This window comes from Oculina patagonica, chromosome 4 (genome assembly GCF_052425735.1).
Source record: "Oculina patagonica isolate OP01 chromosome 4, crgOcupat, whole genome shotgun sequence".
In the NCBI taxonomy this organism is placed as follows: Eukaryota; Metazoa; Cnidaria; class Anthozoa; order Scleractinia; family Oculinidae; genus Oculina; species Oculina patagonica.
The window spans coordinates 25,206,010-25,223,806 of NC_135761.1; the positions used below are offsets into that span (position 1 = coordinate 25,206,010).

Here is a 17,797-nt window from a genome sequence, read left to right on the forward strand (position 1 = left end):
CTTGAGGTGGCAAACGTTATTTATGAAATTTATCTTACGTGATTGCTTTCTTTTTATTTACAATCTTTTAAAATGAATGCTTTGTTATCGAAGGTTCTAATTATTTTTCTTTCTTTTTTTTATAATTGTAGAGATTTTGAACGTAATTCTGAATGCAAATACTATATCACTACTTCATTCCTCTTTGACCCAGAAAATTACTTGATTTATTTTTTTCGGAGAAACGAATATTCTTATTAAATAAGTTGATAGGTGTGAAGAGCAAAAAGGATTTCATAATTCTTCTGCGACCTCAATTTTAACAGGATCGTTGTAAGTAATTTCCCAGCAAGGTGCAAATAGAACAGCTTTAAATATTTAAAGTGCTAATTTCCAAATATCACGTACTAGTATCTAAAAACGTGCGGAACTGCGTTAGGCCGATCGTTCGCGTGACAGTTTGATGCATGCGGACTGCATTGCACTTTCTAGGAAGCTTTCTGTTCCTGGCTTGGTGAATGTAAGATTAAGTCTCAATCATTTACAATAACAGACATCTTTTTTGGAGTGTTCAATACGGAGGAAGACTTTATTATTTTAAACCATCTGATACTATAGCTAAATTTTATATCTATAAGTGTAAATTGAATTCTGTGAATCCCTCCTTACGAGTTTATAGAGCCAAGACCCGGGAGGTCTGCCAAGTAGAAAAAAAGATAGCCGCAAAGCGGAACAAGCTAACAAAGCATTTTCAGAAATGGGAAAAACTTTTGCCATATATTGATTTATAGTATATAGTCCACCAGCATACATGTACGTACCCCTCTGTCTCGCGTAGCTTAAATTAATTAACTAATTAATACTTTTTATACTACTTTCTCTTATTTTTTTTTCCTCGTCTTGTAAGCTATGTATTGTAACTGGAGTGTATTGTAAGTAAGTTAGTGTAAGTAATGTAAAGTGTTGTAAAATGCTGAAAAAAATAAACAAATTACAAAAAAAAATGCGGACTGCATTGCGCGCTTTGACAAGAGCCAAAAACAGTGAACGTAACTGCAACATTATAAACCAATCAAAACTCGAAGCAAATACACGTGACCGGCTTCAAGCGCGGGAAAACGCGTGCGACCAAGACGCGATTGGTTTTGGTTTTACATATGATTTTGAGTGGAGTAGGTGGCGCGTGTTTTTTAAACCAATCACAGAACGTAGAACAAGACCAATCGTTGCTGTTACACGCACCTATTAACGCAAACCCACTTCTGCGAAAACTTATCGTTTTTGTTACACGCACTATAATAATGGACACTTATTGGTTTTCTTTCACACCTAAGTAACGAGCACTTATCGCTTTTGCCTTCCTGAAATGAAATCTAATTTATATTTTGTAAGGAGGTGTTTCAATGTAACTTTTTCGGTAGACTGGACCAATGTCTTCCTACTTGATTGCAATTTCCTTTATCACAAAATTCAAAATCCTCTGTTTCCTAAAGGAGCAATGCGACAGTATATAAAGTCATTTTTCTGATTCGTTTCAAATTGAAGAAAAACCTCAAAATAATAGTTTTGTAACAAAGAAAAACGACAAAGACGACCAAAGAGAAAGAATACCAAATGATTTCGACTTATAAAGATTAAGACAAATTTCAAACAACAATTTCGAAAAACTTTGCCAATTTTTTTAAAATATTTTGTCCGAGACGTAGTTCCTTTAAACGAAGCACTGAATCGATACCAAATTTTCATAGAAGTTAATATCCTTTGTGTCTTGAATAAGTTCAAAAAATAGCTTTGTTGGGTTAACACCTCAGATTTTAGAATCAATTTTGATAGCGTCGAATGAGAGCCACCAAAAATGTGGTGTCTGAAGTGGGCGTAAGTTGCCATAACAAAGAAGTGTGCTGTATTGACCCGGAGATGAGCTGTCTCGACAACACTCTCAGAAATGGGTTGTTTCCAAACACAAACCGAAGCGGTTTTTTTTTCGCAAAATCACAGAAATTTACTTAACCGTGTGATCCAACGATCGAAAAGCGAACTGTTTCCATATGATCGCAAACGATCGCAAAAGTGTTGAATGGTGTTGAATGATGGGATCGATTTTCAATATTATGGGATAAATTTCGATCGCAATTGATCGCAATTGATTGTTCTTGCTGCCCACGGCCAGGGGAAGGGGGAGGGGGAACTTGATTCTATTTTCTGCGATCGTTTGCGATCGTGTGCGATCGATGGCAGACGATCGCAAACGATCGCAGATGCGTGTTTCCATATGATCGCAGATCGCAGAACCTACAATTCTGCGATCGTCTGCTTTATGCTAATTGTGATTCGATAATTTTGAAATTTTTATCCGATGTTTTACACTAACAAGTGATGAGAAAGACGTATTCCAGACTGCCTTTAGAAGGTAAACTAAACATAATTTCTTATCGCAAGGACGGAACAAATAAAAACCGTTGCTTTTGACCGCATCTCAGTCTTCATCAGCGAGATGAGCTCCACGTTGTCACGTGGTTGCCTGCTGTTTATTCACGTGCCACGCATGCACTGCGTTTGGAAGTACGTAGTTGTAGTTACGATGTTATCACGCGTATCATTGATTTCTTGCGAGTCCTCACGTGCGATTAGTTCGAACGTGACGCGGCCGGTTTGCACAAACAATTATAAGTTATCGGTGTGTATTAAAGGCACTATGCATGAACTGTGAACATTCATTTGCGCCCTTAGTGAAACAGAACGGCCTCGCTGCAAACCTGTCGAAGACTAAGCATTGAAAACAACGATGATAGATCAAACCCGGAGAAAACAGCGCTTGGCTTGTACGATGTCTGAATGTAAAGAAGACGAAGTTCTCGACAGACGAATTGAAACAGCAGTTTTTAAGACGCAACAGCTTAGCTCAGATTCAAGAAGACTGCCTAGAAACGAGCTGCAAGACGCCCAGGCACAATCTAATGCCATCGAAGTAAAGTTACGAAGACGTTCTACATGTACTGCTGTTTTACGAAGATCTTACAGAGAAAGCTGCCCTGAAACGCCGCTAAAGGGGACTCCCTGGGAGGATGCTGGATTCAGCTCCGTTCCGTTAGTTTCTTCCTCGTGTTCACCGCGAAAACATCGAAGCTTAACACGCCAAAGTAGCGAAAAAGACGAAGAATCTATTGCTGACTTTTGGATGAAATTTTTTGGCTAGGTTTTTCAACATTCGCTGGAGTGGTTTTCTGTTCTGAGTTAACTGATGAAAGACGAGGACCTTCAAAGTCCATAGAAAGTACAGCTTGGGAATCAGATTGAATCCAATCGATAATCTGAATTGAGAAGTGTACTGGTTAATTCTACAACGGCCCAGCGTGCAGGATAGTTAGGAACTTATTTGCATGAAATGAGCCTTTCTATCTTGAATAAAAACTGGGACCGGATGTTTTTAGATTTAGCAACCAAGTAATTTTAAGGTTATTTATATTCAGTTTAATTAATCGTACGGATAATTGTTCTGTTGTGGATTAACTAAGGTTAAAGAAAGCCGGATTGTTCCGGTCACAGACTGTTATACAAATAACCATTTAAAAATGTTATATTTTTTTTAGTAAAAAAGTTTTAAGCTTTGCTCTATTCCAAGTTTTTAGAACAAAATTGTGAGAACAAAAATTCGTGTGACGGCACCATGCTGGTAGATAAATGTATTGTATTTATTTAAGTCGAAATATTGTATTCATTAAAGTCGAAGGAGATTCTGTTTCGCAAAATGATTATTATTATGAGAATTGTTGCAAAACTGTTGAAAATAAAAATTTCCGCCGTTTTACATAAACAAAGATCCATTGTTTGTCGATGCTTGAACTGATTTAACCCGAGCCCTGTTTTCCACCTGCCTGTTTCACGCAAATTTCGTTCCCTGTAAATTTATTTTGTTGTTGTTGTTGAACGGGGCCCCCCCCCCCCCCAAATAAGGAAAAAAATAATAGTAATAATAATAATAATAATAATAAAGTGCGTCGAAAAATGACTTGATGAAAGAGGCGAAAGCTAATAATATATGATCAATCGGATGACGACAGTTTTTTTTTTTTCCCCCCCCCCCCCCCCCCCAATCTGAAACGCACGTGCGGAAGATTTACTTACTTTATTTATTCTTCTTCTTTTTTTAAAAAAAAAACTTTACTGAGTGACTGCTAGTGAATGTTTTTCGGTTAAAGATCGATCCAGAGATTGAAAGCGCTTAGAGTTGAAATAATTATACATAACAAGCGGGAAAAATACATTTCTCTGTTAAGGTTGCTGTGAAAGGTGCTTCACGCGTTTCATTTTCACATCTTGGAGTTCTCACGTGCACAGTAAAATCTGAGTAGGTATTATATTTGCACAAATGAATGACAAGGTTTTAACAGGTGTATAGAGCTGTTTGTTCAAACCATTGAGCAATTTGAGGTGCTAAACGAATTGGCAATCAAATCAATTACCCCAGGGGAGAGGATACTCGAGGATAAAAAGAGTCGGAGAAGTTCGAATGAAGCCGTAATTAACATCCCCATAAATGCTCGTGTGCTAAAGAAAATACATATACATTTAAAACCAAAAAAATTATCTTAAAGCCTGACTCTAGAAATTCGCGTTTGAAAAGCTTTTTTTCGAGTTTTCGTTTTCTATCTTTTCCCTAAACAAAAAGCTGATGGAAGACTCAGTTTACGCCATTACAGAAACTCAACCACTAACGAAACCTGTGAAACCAGCTTGTATCTAGCTGATAAATGTTCTGGGGCTGTTTGTTTCGATGACGTTTTTCAATGTGGTTCTGATTCCGTCGCTCATACTGTAGGGTTTGTTACATAAACATTGGCCACACACAGGCTCACTAAAAGCGCCGGGATGTCCCGTGGAATAGAATATTAATGACATCACATGGAAAATGGATTTGTGGGTGTTGTCACGTGTTACTAGATTGAAAGTGACATTGCTCCAGTAGTGCAAATGTACACATGACTGAGACATTGACCAAGGTGAAAAGAACGCGTGTGATCATTATTGAGCAATTGTATTGTATTGTACGCTTGTATTGTATTGTATTGTATTGTATTGTATTGTATTGTATTGTATTGTATTGTATTGTATTGTATTGTATTGTATTGTATTGTATTGTATTGTATTGTATTGTATTGTATTGTATTGTAGTTGTATTAATGCTTACTTTTGGTAAAATAAAAACACGTGGATTTATTGTCGAATTATTAACCTTTACAACGATTTTCTGCCAAACTAATCGCAAACAAGGCCTTTATATTCATTGTACTTTTCGCTAGTGAGAAAGGAAAGGAAAAAAAAAAAAGAAATCCGCTTGAATATTCCAAGGGTAGATATCATGTATTTTAACAAGCATAAATTATCACTGTTTATCTACTCAGTTGGCGAATCTCGGGAAGTTTTCTACTAGCTCGACTTTGCGCGTCAAATTCATATTCATATTCTTCTCACTCAGATATTGCTCTATCATATAGGTTCGCTTCGCTCGCCGATCGGATCAGGAGCCTGCTCGCAGGCCAACGACGGAGAGCTTGAGATACACGTACCAGTGGTTACACAGTAAGCGGCAAATTTTCTTTGTCTCACCTTCTTGTATTGGACAAGTCGTTCGATAACAGGATGATCCCTTACGGAGGTTTGTCTAGCTTTTAGCAACAGGTAAAACCCAATGTTGACACAATAACTGTAAAGTTAAAAAAGAAAATAAGCGAGTTTTTGAATCAGTGTACACACGGAAGGTCAGAGGTTCGACTCCTACTGAGGACTCCGTAGCAATGAAAGTGACACTAAATAAAAAGCAAAGGATAAAGTCTAGTATTGTTGACATTTGAAAATCTTACTTGAGGTACAGCTGGTGCTTTAGTTCCAGGTAGTCTGCTCCCTAAAACAAGCAAAAAGGATGCGTTTATCGTCTAATCTCAAAAGCAGATGTTATCAAAACAAATGGGAAGTTCTACGTTCATCACAAAATAATACCTCTTTGGGAACTTGGCCAGCTCTTGCCATCTTTACAAGAGGATGGAGTTTTTCTATAACTTCCTTTAGCTATATTTGTAAGAAAGAACTTCAGTTAAATTCAAATAGATAATAATATACATACATTTCTGCATGCTCATTGGCTGAGAGCACGTCAACTAATCCCAAACAGTGCAGAAAGTTGAAATTGAGTGCAAAAAGTTGAAATTGAGTGCAGAAAGTTAAAATTAAATTGATTGACAGGAAAGTCGGAAAGCGCGCCAAAACAAAATGGCAGCCGATGTCGGAGTGTTTGAGAGAGCAAAAATCGAGCAAAAACATAACGATCCATGAAAAGTATATAAACCAAAGTACTAGGAATTGGACGTTTGCACAGCACAAGGGAGGCTTTACGAAACTACTGAAAGCTACCAATCGTTGATTTTCTTACGTGACGGCTCGTAAAGACAAAAGATTACAAGCGTGAATTGAAGTTGGACATTTCAGCCCAAACCAATACAACTGAATGAGGATAAAAGCACCTGATAATGCATGACTGAGAGATTTAAATTCCCGGGCGGTATCTGGATTTTACAAAGCCCAGCAACTCCGTTAGCTCCGTTATGTTTAAGAACGAATCGGAAAGGTATTAAAGCCACTGAACACGTTTTGCTTGTCATCTACTTCAAGTGAAATTTTTGTATGTGTATTATTAACAAGTAATCACATGATTTTTCTCGTACAATTTGGGATAAATCAGCACTCGTAAATTTTTCAACGACTACAAATTGTAGCCTTTGAAAAATTTACTCGTGCTGATTTATCCCAAATTGCACTCAAAATCAGGTGATTACCTATACAAATACCGACAAAGTTCCGAAAATAATGGCACTCGTTACTTTCGGATTACATGTACCGGAAGTAGCCTAAGGATACTACTAAGGATACGCTACTTTCAGAGGGCTGCAACATTTGGGTAGCTGAGAAGGATCTGAGACTTCTAGGCCCCGTCCACACTGACCCAGGTAAATTTGAAAACGGAGAAATTTCAAGATGCCGGGTAAAATGTTTTCCGTCCACTTTAACCCAGGTAAATTTGATAATGATACGCTTCATTGGTTTGGTGACCGAAAACGCTGTTTCATTGTGGACGTTTGGCCCAACCGGGGAAAAAGATGCATTTTCAAATGTTTCCCGGGTCAGTGTGGACGGGGCCTTAAACCATAATATGTAAGCTGATCCATCTTTAAAAAACAATGTTCTCAATATATAACGATCAGAAAAGAATAAATTATGTCAAAAAGAATTATTTTATATCACATCAAACAGAGTAATATAATGCATTTGTAGTAAGGCCAAGGGTGATCATGAAAAAACTATTAGATCATGTTGATACAGTTTGTTGTATCTGTTATTTTCATTGTTCCTTATAACAAGTCAAGTTTCGTTTGAGGTCGCTGCTTTAGGAGGATTATTGCTTTCGAAACTTTACTGTATGTCATTTTAACAGCAATAATAGCAGCAAAAGTAATCCAAGGTTAGTGAACTATAAAGATATAGAATACCATATACTATTTTGTACTTTGATCGTTGAGCACAGAAAAGAATCGTGAGAACCTGGACGCAAAATGCAAAATGCAAAATGCAAAATGCAAAATGGTGGCACAAAGGGGTGGGGTTGGGAAGCTCGCTTGTTTTGCTCGACCCACGCTGCTACCCTCTTGTGCTTTGCACTCGTGTTCCCTGTTTCTCTCAATTCTTTTACGTAAAAAAATAGAGAGGCTGTGAGTAGTAGTCTATATTTTAGCAGAAAATGTCGCTCACATGTGATTCAGAACCTCACCAAACAATGAGAAGATAGATGGTTGCTTTTACATTTTAAGTACGTGAAATATAGACGAAAATAATTTTTCTACCTTAAACTTGAATTCATCCATGAGCTTCAGCAGTTCTGGGGAATCCTTGATTAAAATCTGTCAAGAAATTTTCCCAGTTGTAAATATTCGATGGAGAAAATAGCTGTTGAACAGTCTCAAAATCTTTACTACAGGCTAGGTACCACTGACCGGTTAGCTCAGTTGGTGGAGCGCCGGACTGCCGTGCGGGAGGTCTCGGGTTCGACTCCCAGACCGGAACAACACTCAGGGTCTTAAAATAGCTGAGGAGAACATGCTGCCTTTGCAATATGACATCTGCAAATGGTTAGATGTTCTAGTCTTCTGGGATAAGGACAATAAACCGTAGGCCCCTTCTCCTGTGTCTTCAGTGTTATATGGTCAGCAGGGGATGTTAAAGAACCCACACACTTATCGCAAAGAGTAGGGCACGGAGTTCCCGGTGTCGTGGTCTGGCCTTATTTCACGGGTTGGTGCTTCACAAAGGGTTAACCTCATTGCACCTTTCCCCCTTGGACAGAATTGTCCAAGAAAAATTACTATGAACTATGAACTAAACTGGGGTGTGTAAGTTTGGAGTAAAGTGTGGATGAGAAGATACATGTAGGTTTGTAATTTCTGGTTGATGTTTTGCCTTCCATCGCTTTTCCAGTATTCAAGGTACATGTAGTTGTACATGTTACATCACGATAACTATAGCTGTACATGCATTTTATTCTACATTATTTTTTTAAGAATCTGAACCTTAGTACCTGAATCTTTTCTGCTTTAGACAATTTTGAAAGGTCTTGAACAATCTTCTCCTGAAAATGAATCATTAAAAAAATGAGCTCAATAATTATATTGTATTTTAGACTTTTACCGTAATGATTCGATTTAGCGCCCTCCTTCCAATAAGCGCCCCCTTCCGAATAAGCGCCCCCCTTCGAATGTGTTTTTGTAAATAAGCGCCCCTATTCCAATAAGCGCCCCCATTCTAATTAGCGCCCCCATTCTTATAAACACCCCTATTCTAATAAGTGCCCCTATTGTGGATAACTGGCCCTACTGAAGTCATTGACGTCAACTAGACAAACTTCTGACCGTTCACCGTACATTTCATGTATATACTTACTGCTAAAATGAACAATTATTTTAAAAGTAACTGTACTTTTAACAATTTCTAACTATTACATTTGGTTGTTTTTCGAAAAACTAAATAAGCGCCCTGTCCCGAATAAGCGCCCTGTCTCGAATAAGCGCCCTCCCTCTAGGAGCCAAAAGTAAATAAGCGCCCCGGGCGCTAAATCGAATCATTACGGTACCATACAATGTAAATTAATTGTTAAAATGCAGTATGATCCCTTCATTTCTTTTAATCAAAACAAATGTCCTTTGATTTGTTGACTAGTTGTTGTACCTTGTTTAGTTCATCATCTTTATCTTTCTTGTGAGTAGTCTGTGGAAGCTGAAAGCAATTAACCAAGATTATTTTTATACAGCAATCACATTTATGCATTAAAATAAACGTTACAGTAAAACAATTCCTGTAATCCATTCATTCCAATAACCATCAACATCATAGCATACTTACACGCATGTAGGCTGTAAGCTATAGCCTGCATAGCATGTGTTCCTGTACATGTATGAAGAGTTTTCCACAATGCTGGAACGCTATTCTTTGCAGGCTATTGGCTGTTCCGAAGTTGCGCAGGGAACTGGGGCGAGTTTCAAATTTTATGTAATCGATAATCCGACACTACCACACGAAAGAACCCGGTGAGATTGGTCATTTGACCAAGTTTGACGCCTTTAGGATGAAAAGAGACGAGGTTATGGGCCTTGAAACATGGTTAAAAATCCATACAAACGTCTCTCATTTTGAGACACCGTCCCCCAAAACCAAACTCTTGTTTTTTTTATGATTTTTGTGATGCTCTTTAAAATGGGCAAACATAGTGATTTCCATCTAAGTTTCTTTCAAATAATTGGTCTTTGGCAGGATTTTACAGCTGTCACAAAACAGATAAAAATTTTAAGAGTTTAAATGGTTTTGGGGGATGCTGGCTTACAATTAGAGACATTTGTATGGATTTTTAACCATGTTTCAAGGTCCATAACTTCGTTTCTGTTCATCCTGAAAGCATCAAACTTGGCCAAATGACCAATCTCACCGTGATCTTTCGTGTGGTGGTGTCGGATTATCTATTACATAAAATTTGAAACTCGCCCCAGTTCCCTGCGCAACCTCGGAACAGCCAATGTAAGCTGAAGCAGGTAAGGGATACAAACAAACCTCGAAGTCGGCTGCATCAAAATCTTGTTCTTCCAAAGAGGCAGCCATGTGCTTCTGTAACGCCAGGGCCTCTTCTTCTTCCTCTTCAGCCAGCTTATCCATCTCTTCATCAGATCCTGTCAACAACAACAACAACAAGAATACTTGTATCAATGACCATGCATTGGTGTCTTGAATCATAGTCCTCAAATCACAGGGCTGTCTGAACTGTTTAAAATCTCTTACTTTAGAAGCATGTGTTTGAGTCAAATTGATTACAGTCAACTCACCCTAAAACGGACACCTTCGGGACCGGCTCCAACTGTCCGTCTTAGAGAGAGTTTAGTTACAGTAAAATGACTGAAAATCATTAGGGACAGGACCAACAACAGGTGTCCATCTTATTGAGGTGTCCATCTTATTGAGGTGTCCATCTTATAGAGGTGTCCATAAAGAGAGAGTTGACTGTATAACATGGTCACTGTAAACTAATTAATCATTTGAATCTTGATACAGACAAACCTTTCGTTACATGCAAGTGGACTCATTATAAGAGAAAGGAAAACAAAGATGGACCAATTGACAGAAGGCTAGGAAAACGGTGATTTCCAAAGAAAAGATGTGATCATTGCTACAATAAACATCTTTCAATACTGACCTGCATATTCTTCAACAATATCAGCATCATAAAATGAAGCTTTCTTTCTACCCCAGGACTTCTGGCTTGGAATGCCTACAAAAAGAAATCCAGTAGTTATTGTCATCGTATAACTCATATCGCCTTTTTTTTCTCCCTTTTGTTGGTTGTACAGTGTAAATGTAATTTTTATCAAACCCATTTAACTAACCTTTCTCACCATCCTGTTCATTTTCACTTCCTTCACCATCTTCCTACAAGGGAAACCACACAACTTAATTACATGTACAGTCATGTTCAGCTGAGTACCAATCAAACTATTCAACGTATTGCCCAGTAGGAAGACTTTATAATTACAACATGCAAAATATTTACAAATGTACTTGCTGGGGAATAAAGCATCAAAATATCAGAGTGAACAAATTAATACGGATGTCTTGAGTATTTAAGGAGAATTTATACTGTACCTCATCAGTTTCATCTTCTTCTTCCTCTCCAAGGCCATCTTCATTGACATTGACTTCATTGTCATCATCGTCATCGTCGTCCTCCTCATCATTTTCATCATCAGACTCATCAATATTGAGTGCCATTACTTCTTCATCCTACAAGAGAGCCACTTAAGTTTTGTACCAGAAGCTCTAACTTACAGTTTTTCTGACTGATACCCATGTGCATGTACTGTAACAACAAATTTGTTAATTTACATGTTTATTATATTACTGAAAGTCACATAGATTTTAAACCACAATAAAAAAAAACATCATTAATTGCTCTGACTACTATCACCACTTCTTTCTCCCTCCCCACACCCTCCTCCTCCTCAACAGAATATACATCTTCCTCGTCCTTCACCGTCGCCATCACCAACATTATTATTATCGTCATCATAGCGGTTGTTGCTGTCATCATGATCGTTATCATCATCATCATCGTCATCATCATCATCATCATCATCATCATCTTTCCTATATACAGTATATACATGTACCCACACTGGCAATGATCTCAAAAAATAACTATTTCTGTCATTTTTGGAACATTGATAACAGCAAGTACATTGTATATTATACTCCGAAATGGTTCCAACCCATTCAAAGTTGGATCCCCTACAGATAATCTTGTATCTTTGGTTTCATCAGTTTTTTGAAGTTTCTCTTGAGAACCTTTCACAATACCTGTTGATAATCATCACCAGACTCTTCTTCCCCATACTTGCCGTCGGCAGTACTGTCTAGAAGAATCTAAATGAAACAGGAACCATACAATGTATTTCTTGTTGGTAATAATTATTATTAATTTTTAACTAGCACAGTATGATCAATCTGATCATCTGTGAAAAAGTGGTCATAAAAATTGATCTAACTTGTTTATGCCATGCTACAAAAAAAGTTAAAGTTAAAGTTAGGAATATGAAGAAAAAAAGAATTCTGAACTACAGTATAGAATTCTATTCCTAGAAAAAAATCAGGATAAAGTGAAGTTACATGACTTGTACAACATTATTTGTAAACACAGGCCCCTTATTTGGCTCCAATATTTTGAGTATACATTGAACATATCATTCAAGTAAGTGAGTCACTTCAGAAACCAGCATACACCTGTACATGTAAGCTCCTATTGTGTAGTCCACTCCGGTTTGTTGTCAGGATTTAACTGTCAGGTAACTGAAAAAATTAATATTAATAATTGTATTTTTACATGATAATAATGTAACTCACCTTTTCTCTTTCAGCATGAAATTTATCAACAGCATCATGGAAGTAGTCATCTGCTTCCTGTAAATGGTACATAAAGTTATCATTCTGTTCCAAGTTTTTATTTTATTTTTTCCATGCAATGCGGAGATGTTAATCTATAAAATAATATAGATGTACAACATACATTGCCTCTGTATGCATGTAGAATACTGTTGCATTATTATGCTGCCAAACTAACAGTAACTTGAAACTGTATTATGTACATGTACATAATTAATTTTTATTGCAAGTCTCAGTTAAATTTACTACATTTATTCTCAAGTATACAGTCATGTAACAAGAAAATTTAACATTACATAATTTTTGTACTTAAACAAGCAGCTGACAAGGTTGTAGGAATAACTACAGGACAGTTTGGTTTTACATACAGGATCTGGTTCATCATACACTTCCTCTTTGTCCTCATCTTTTGGCTTTGCTGGCTTTCCTCTCCTTGATTGATAGAGAAATATGATATACAGGTATATAATAAAAAGATGCATGTATACTATAAATACACCTGAAATACTTGCTAACTCAGGGGCCATACATGTAACTACATGTAGCAAGAAGCAAGACAAGGCGCTTGCCTCGTCTAGATTTTAACCCAAAATTGAAAACAAAATACCGGTAAGTTTAGTTGGTAAAATGATCCACAGTCGAACAAGATGTTTTTTTCTCAAGAAATACCTTATGAAAAACCTTGAAGAAAGAGTTTCAGAGCTTCTAGATTTCAAAATTTTCTGGAGGCATACCCCCAGAACCCCCTAGTAAGATCTTGCCTTGTCTATGCCAAAGGTCTAGTTACGGCCCTGTAACTAACACATAATCACTCCTTTGTTCCATTGTTCCATTGCGCAAGCCCTTTCACTTTGTATTAGTCATTATGTTAATCAGCTGACTAGTTTATAGCCCTTGATACACATTCTCCTTTTTTTTTTTTTTTGTTTTTTTTTTTTTTTTTTTTCTTTTCTTCTTTTTTTTTCTTTTTTTTTTTTTTTTAATGCATACAAAGTCATTGTGCATCAGTAACTATCAAGGGTAAGATACAATGTACATGAACTATCTCACAAAGTTGTGACAAACTTTCACCAAAGTGTTGAAGTAAACTATATCGGTCAAAAACTTGATGTGTTCTAACAGGACGTAACAAATCGATAATTCCGATACTCGATAAAAATCAATAAAAATTGATAAACATCGATACGTAATTAACTAATTGGTATCGAAAATCGATCAAAATTAGACTACGAGCAGTCCCTATTTTTTCGCAGAGTCCGTCGAGCTTGAAGCGAAATTTTTTTTCGAAGAGTTCGTCGAGCTTATAGCGAAAAAATTACGCGCGGGGGGAGGAGGCGGGGCAAGGCGAGAAGTGAAAAAAAATAGGGACTACCCGCAAAGCCACAGCGTTTGACCTTTCACGGCCGAGTGATTTTTGGCTTCGATTTCAAATCTAATATGCCGTGTCCAATAATATTTCCGCATTTTGACGTACTGTCAATTGACACCGCTGCACTTGGTTGGGTTTGTCACGTACGCATCAAACTCAAAGCTTTTTTGATGAATCATCTGCAAAGTTTTATCTCTGGCGATTTATACAGTTTCAGCAATGTTTATTTTTTAACACTGATTCACCTCTATGGGCTACTTAATGTAAAGGCAGCTTGATGTAAGTGTTTAAAGCGCTTCTGTTTGTTTAAATTTGTTTATTCCCGGCTTGTAATTACGAAGCTCGCGCAAAACAGCCGTTGTCTTGTTTATGAGCCTTGAATTTCTGTGGAATAAAGCTACTTTTGGTTGAATTCTCCTCTCTTATTTTCGCTCTGTACTTTGGCGGCTTGCTGCTCATACACTGAATTAAAAATGTTCTTCGGAGATGCAATTTTATTGCGACAAAGTACGATTCAAGAAGCGATTTCGAGAGCTCAAAAGCTCCCGCTCCCATCGCTTCGCAATAATATGACATGCAAGTGTTAACAACGTATTGACATCTTGCTGTCGACGCTCCAAGCGTTAGCCAATCATATTTTTGCGTTGTGAGAGCAACGCATAATTCAAACACTGTGGCTTAGCGGGTAGTCCCTATTTTTTTCGCTTCTCGCCTTGCCCCGCCTCCTCCCCCCGCGCGTAATTTTTTCACCATAAGCTCGACGAACTCTTCGAAAAAAAATTTCACTTCAAGCTCGACGGACTCTGCGAAAAAATAGGGACTGCTCGTAGTCTAGATCAAAATCGATGACCCAATTCTTTGTGATTATCGATTTTGATCGATTTCACTAATTAAAGTTCGATTAGTATCGATTGCATTCGAAAAGTATCAATCACGTTTGATTAGTATCGATTTCAAACGATTTGTATCAATTTCGATCGGAGAAGAAAAGCTACTGTTTTTGTGTGTGTGTGTCCAATTAATCAATCCTGAAGTGTGATGTTGAAAGAAATGCAGTTGCTTCGCCTTCAAGTTGTTTTGCTAATGGCCAGTCAGGTCAGTTCGGCAACGTTTATTTTCGAACGAAGAATAAAACATGGTCAATGCAATCCTATAAAACAAAGAATATCAGAATATGTATACGCGACGTAACCAAAGACGTTCGTCAGCGACACAATTTGTAGACGAAACAACCGGTTTAATACCCGCAAAGGATTCCATTTTACATGTACACTTCATATTAATTACGTTTGTTTGAACAATCTTTTATTTATATGATCAGGTCACAGGAATTGATCAGATCACTTTCAGACTTGACGTTAATTACTATCTTCATTTGTAGTTTATGTCTCAATAACAGTAACTTCATATGAAACTGAAAAAACTTATCGTGGAGAGTAGAACGCCGAGAATTGCACGGAACCTTTTCAAAACACAAAACAACAGTCTTTCACAATCAAAATCGATAATCCACTCCCAAATCGTGTGATTATCGATTTTGAGCGATTTTCGATACTAATTATTTAATCATTTATCGAAAAATATCGAATAATATCGATTTATCGATTAGGTTTCCGATGATCGATTTCGATCGATTTGTTACGTCCTGGTTCTAAGCAGAACTTTATTCTTGTTGAGTTGTTTCATAAAAAAAATATTTCCCAAGTTGAGTGTCTCTCATAGCCAGTTTGATATATTTCGGAGGCACCATCACGGTTATGAATAATTTTAAACAAAAGTATTGTTGATGCACTAAATACAATAAAATTCTCGGACGTTTCTCTTTATCAGCGTTACTTAAAAATGCTGTTCGGCTGGGTACACGTGCAAGTTGTTTACACCAGTTTATACGCGGTTTTCTTCCCTATCAAAGTGATAAAATAACTTTTATCACCTCTGATGCTTACCTTTTTGAACGAGCCATTTCAGTGCGGTTTAGATACGCTCCTTTTCCCTTCTTCAGCAGCTAAATTCAATGAAAATTCTGTTGCAACCTTCTATAAAAAGACCAAGCAAGCCGCCATCATGTCCACGACTGAGGAAGAGTGGGGCGAGTTGCCAAGGAGCATATTTTCATGTGGTAACCACTGAAATGAGTGCGGGCGTTTGTTTTGAAAAATGGCGGAATTTTCGTGTTTTTGTGTACTGTAAAACGTCTTTGCATTTAGCTATAAAAGAAATCAATGGTTTTCGGTCGAGAGAAGATTTTCACACCGTGGATCTTGCTAATATGTGTTTTGGTAAGTTCATATCTTTTACAAAAACGTGTTGGACAACTTGATCGCTAAATTAAGCCAAGAATCTACTCACTGCACTGCCATATATGGCCAATCAAACAGCTTATTCCAGGCTTTTTAGTATTGCCTCTATTGGACTGGGTTTCGTTTTTAAATTATTTATTTTACATAACCGTACAACATAACTGAAGTGACAGTTAATTAGTTAGTCACACGATAAAAATCACAAACATTAATCAAACAAATAACAATTAATAAATGAAAACTCTACAACACTCTACATGTACTCAGTGGTGCAATGCTGATTTGCTTTCAGTTATTGCATTGTATACAAGAAACAAAAACACACTGTTCACGACCTCTTTCTAGGATTGTGAGAAACCAGTTGGCTGAGGTAAGTGTTTAACAAAAATAAGTTAATATTTTACAACTATTCACCTCAGTGTCGATGGCTAGTGGTGGATATTTACAGAGCCGCAAATATACCAAAACAGTGAGATAATAATTATAACCCAAAAAGGATTACTTTTAACTCTTTTATTCATGTTTAAGGATTCAGTTTTCGCATGCAAGTTGCTCGGAGATTGTGGCGCTTGCAGCGACTGGGCCAAAACGAAAGCAAAACAAAACAAACTTCTAGGCGTGTCGCTTTAAGGGGGCGTGTTTAAAACACGAAATGGCGAAATGGCGAAATGGCGAAATGACGAAATGGCGAAATGATACTGAAGATAAAAGCCAAAGTTGTACAATATTACCGTTCTACTGGAATCTTCATATGTTGCTACATTTATTCTTGTAGATGAGTTCCGAAAAATAAAAGAAACTGCAATCACAAATTCTCCGTCACGGCATACTAACTATGGTCACAGAGTCCCGTCACGAACCTATGGGTAATTTGGATTCCAGTGTCTCTTTGTTAACAAGGCGCTGTTTGATACGCCTAGGACATTCTTGATCGAAATGTCGGCGTTTCGTTTCAACATCGGACGAAAATAAATTGGTTATCTCGTATTTACCACCGAGCAGCGGCTATGAAGTTAGGCTTTGAGCTCCAAAATTCACACGAAATAGATTATCAAAACCGAACCTCCTTCGCGATGAAGTTTATACACAATACAAGTGGCAAACGTACTTTGCACAGAAACGGAGTGACGTTTGATGTCTATATCAGTTCTTAAATACAAGGAAAGCTTTGTAGTACAGTGCAGATACTGATAGGCAACTTGGCGAGTACTAAATGAAAAAAAAGATATCCTGGTTTGCTGAGACATTTTAGTAATACGTTCAATTTTAATTTGGCGTTGTGACTAGTATTCATTATATTTCTGGGCCAGAACATTTAAATGTTCCCTAGAAATAATTCAGTCTAGACATGTAAACAGAACTGCCTTGAAGTTCAAAGGGAAACCAAACTATATTATATATGGGTATTTATCTTATCATTTCGCCATTTCGTCCTTTCGCCATTTCGCCGTTTCGCCATTTCGCCATTTCGTGTTTTAAACACGCCCGCTTTAAGGCGTGTGGTAACGAGGTGATGGGACTATCTTATGGGTCGTCTTCGAAGGTGAAATTAACCACGGAAAACCAAAGTTGACGGTTAACGGCGATTTATTGCTTCGATTTAAGAATCAACGATCAAGGATAAACG

The 17,797-nt window shown here is 37.3% G+C and overlaps 1 protein-coding gene across 1 annotated transcript in view; it reads right to left on the minus strand.

Moving 5' to 3' along the window:
• LOC144649925 (something about silencing protein 10-like) overlaps positions 1–15,953 on the minus strand; it is a 29,749-nt gene extending 13,796 nt beyond the window's left edge. Inside the window, exons 1-14 of the mRNA XM_078509518.1 lie at positions 15,817–15,953; positions 12,870–12,933; positions 12,463–12,519; positions 11,920–11,985; positions 11,209–11,346; positions 10,953–10,995; positions 10,763–10,837; positions 10,126–10,241; positions 9,250–9,297; positions 8,603–8,653; positions 7,872–7,928; positions 5,977–6,045; positions 5,841–5,881; positions 5,587–5,683 (exon numbers count right to left, since the gene is read on the minus strand). Of these exons, the coding sequence (XP_078365644.1) occupies positions 5,587–5,683; positions 5,841–5,881; positions 5,977–6,045; positions 7,872–7,928; positions 8,603–8,653; positions 9,250–9,297; positions 10,126–10,241; positions 10,763–10,837; positions 10,953–10,995; positions 11,209–11,346; positions 11,920–11,985; positions 12,463–12,519; positions 12,870–12,933; positions 15,817–15,833 (939 nt within the window). The 5' untranslated portion in view covers positions 15,834–15,953. The remainder of the gene's footprint in view (positions 1–5,586; positions 5,684–5,840; positions 5,882–5,976; positions 6,046–7,871; positions 7,929–8,602; positions 8,654–9,249; positions 9,298–10,125; positions 10,242–10,762; positions 10,838–10,952; positions 10,996–11,208; positions 11,347–11,919; positions 11,986–12,462; positions 12,520–12,869; positions 12,934–15,816) is intronic.
• Between the last annotated feature and the right edge of the window lie 1,844 nt (positions 15,954–17,797).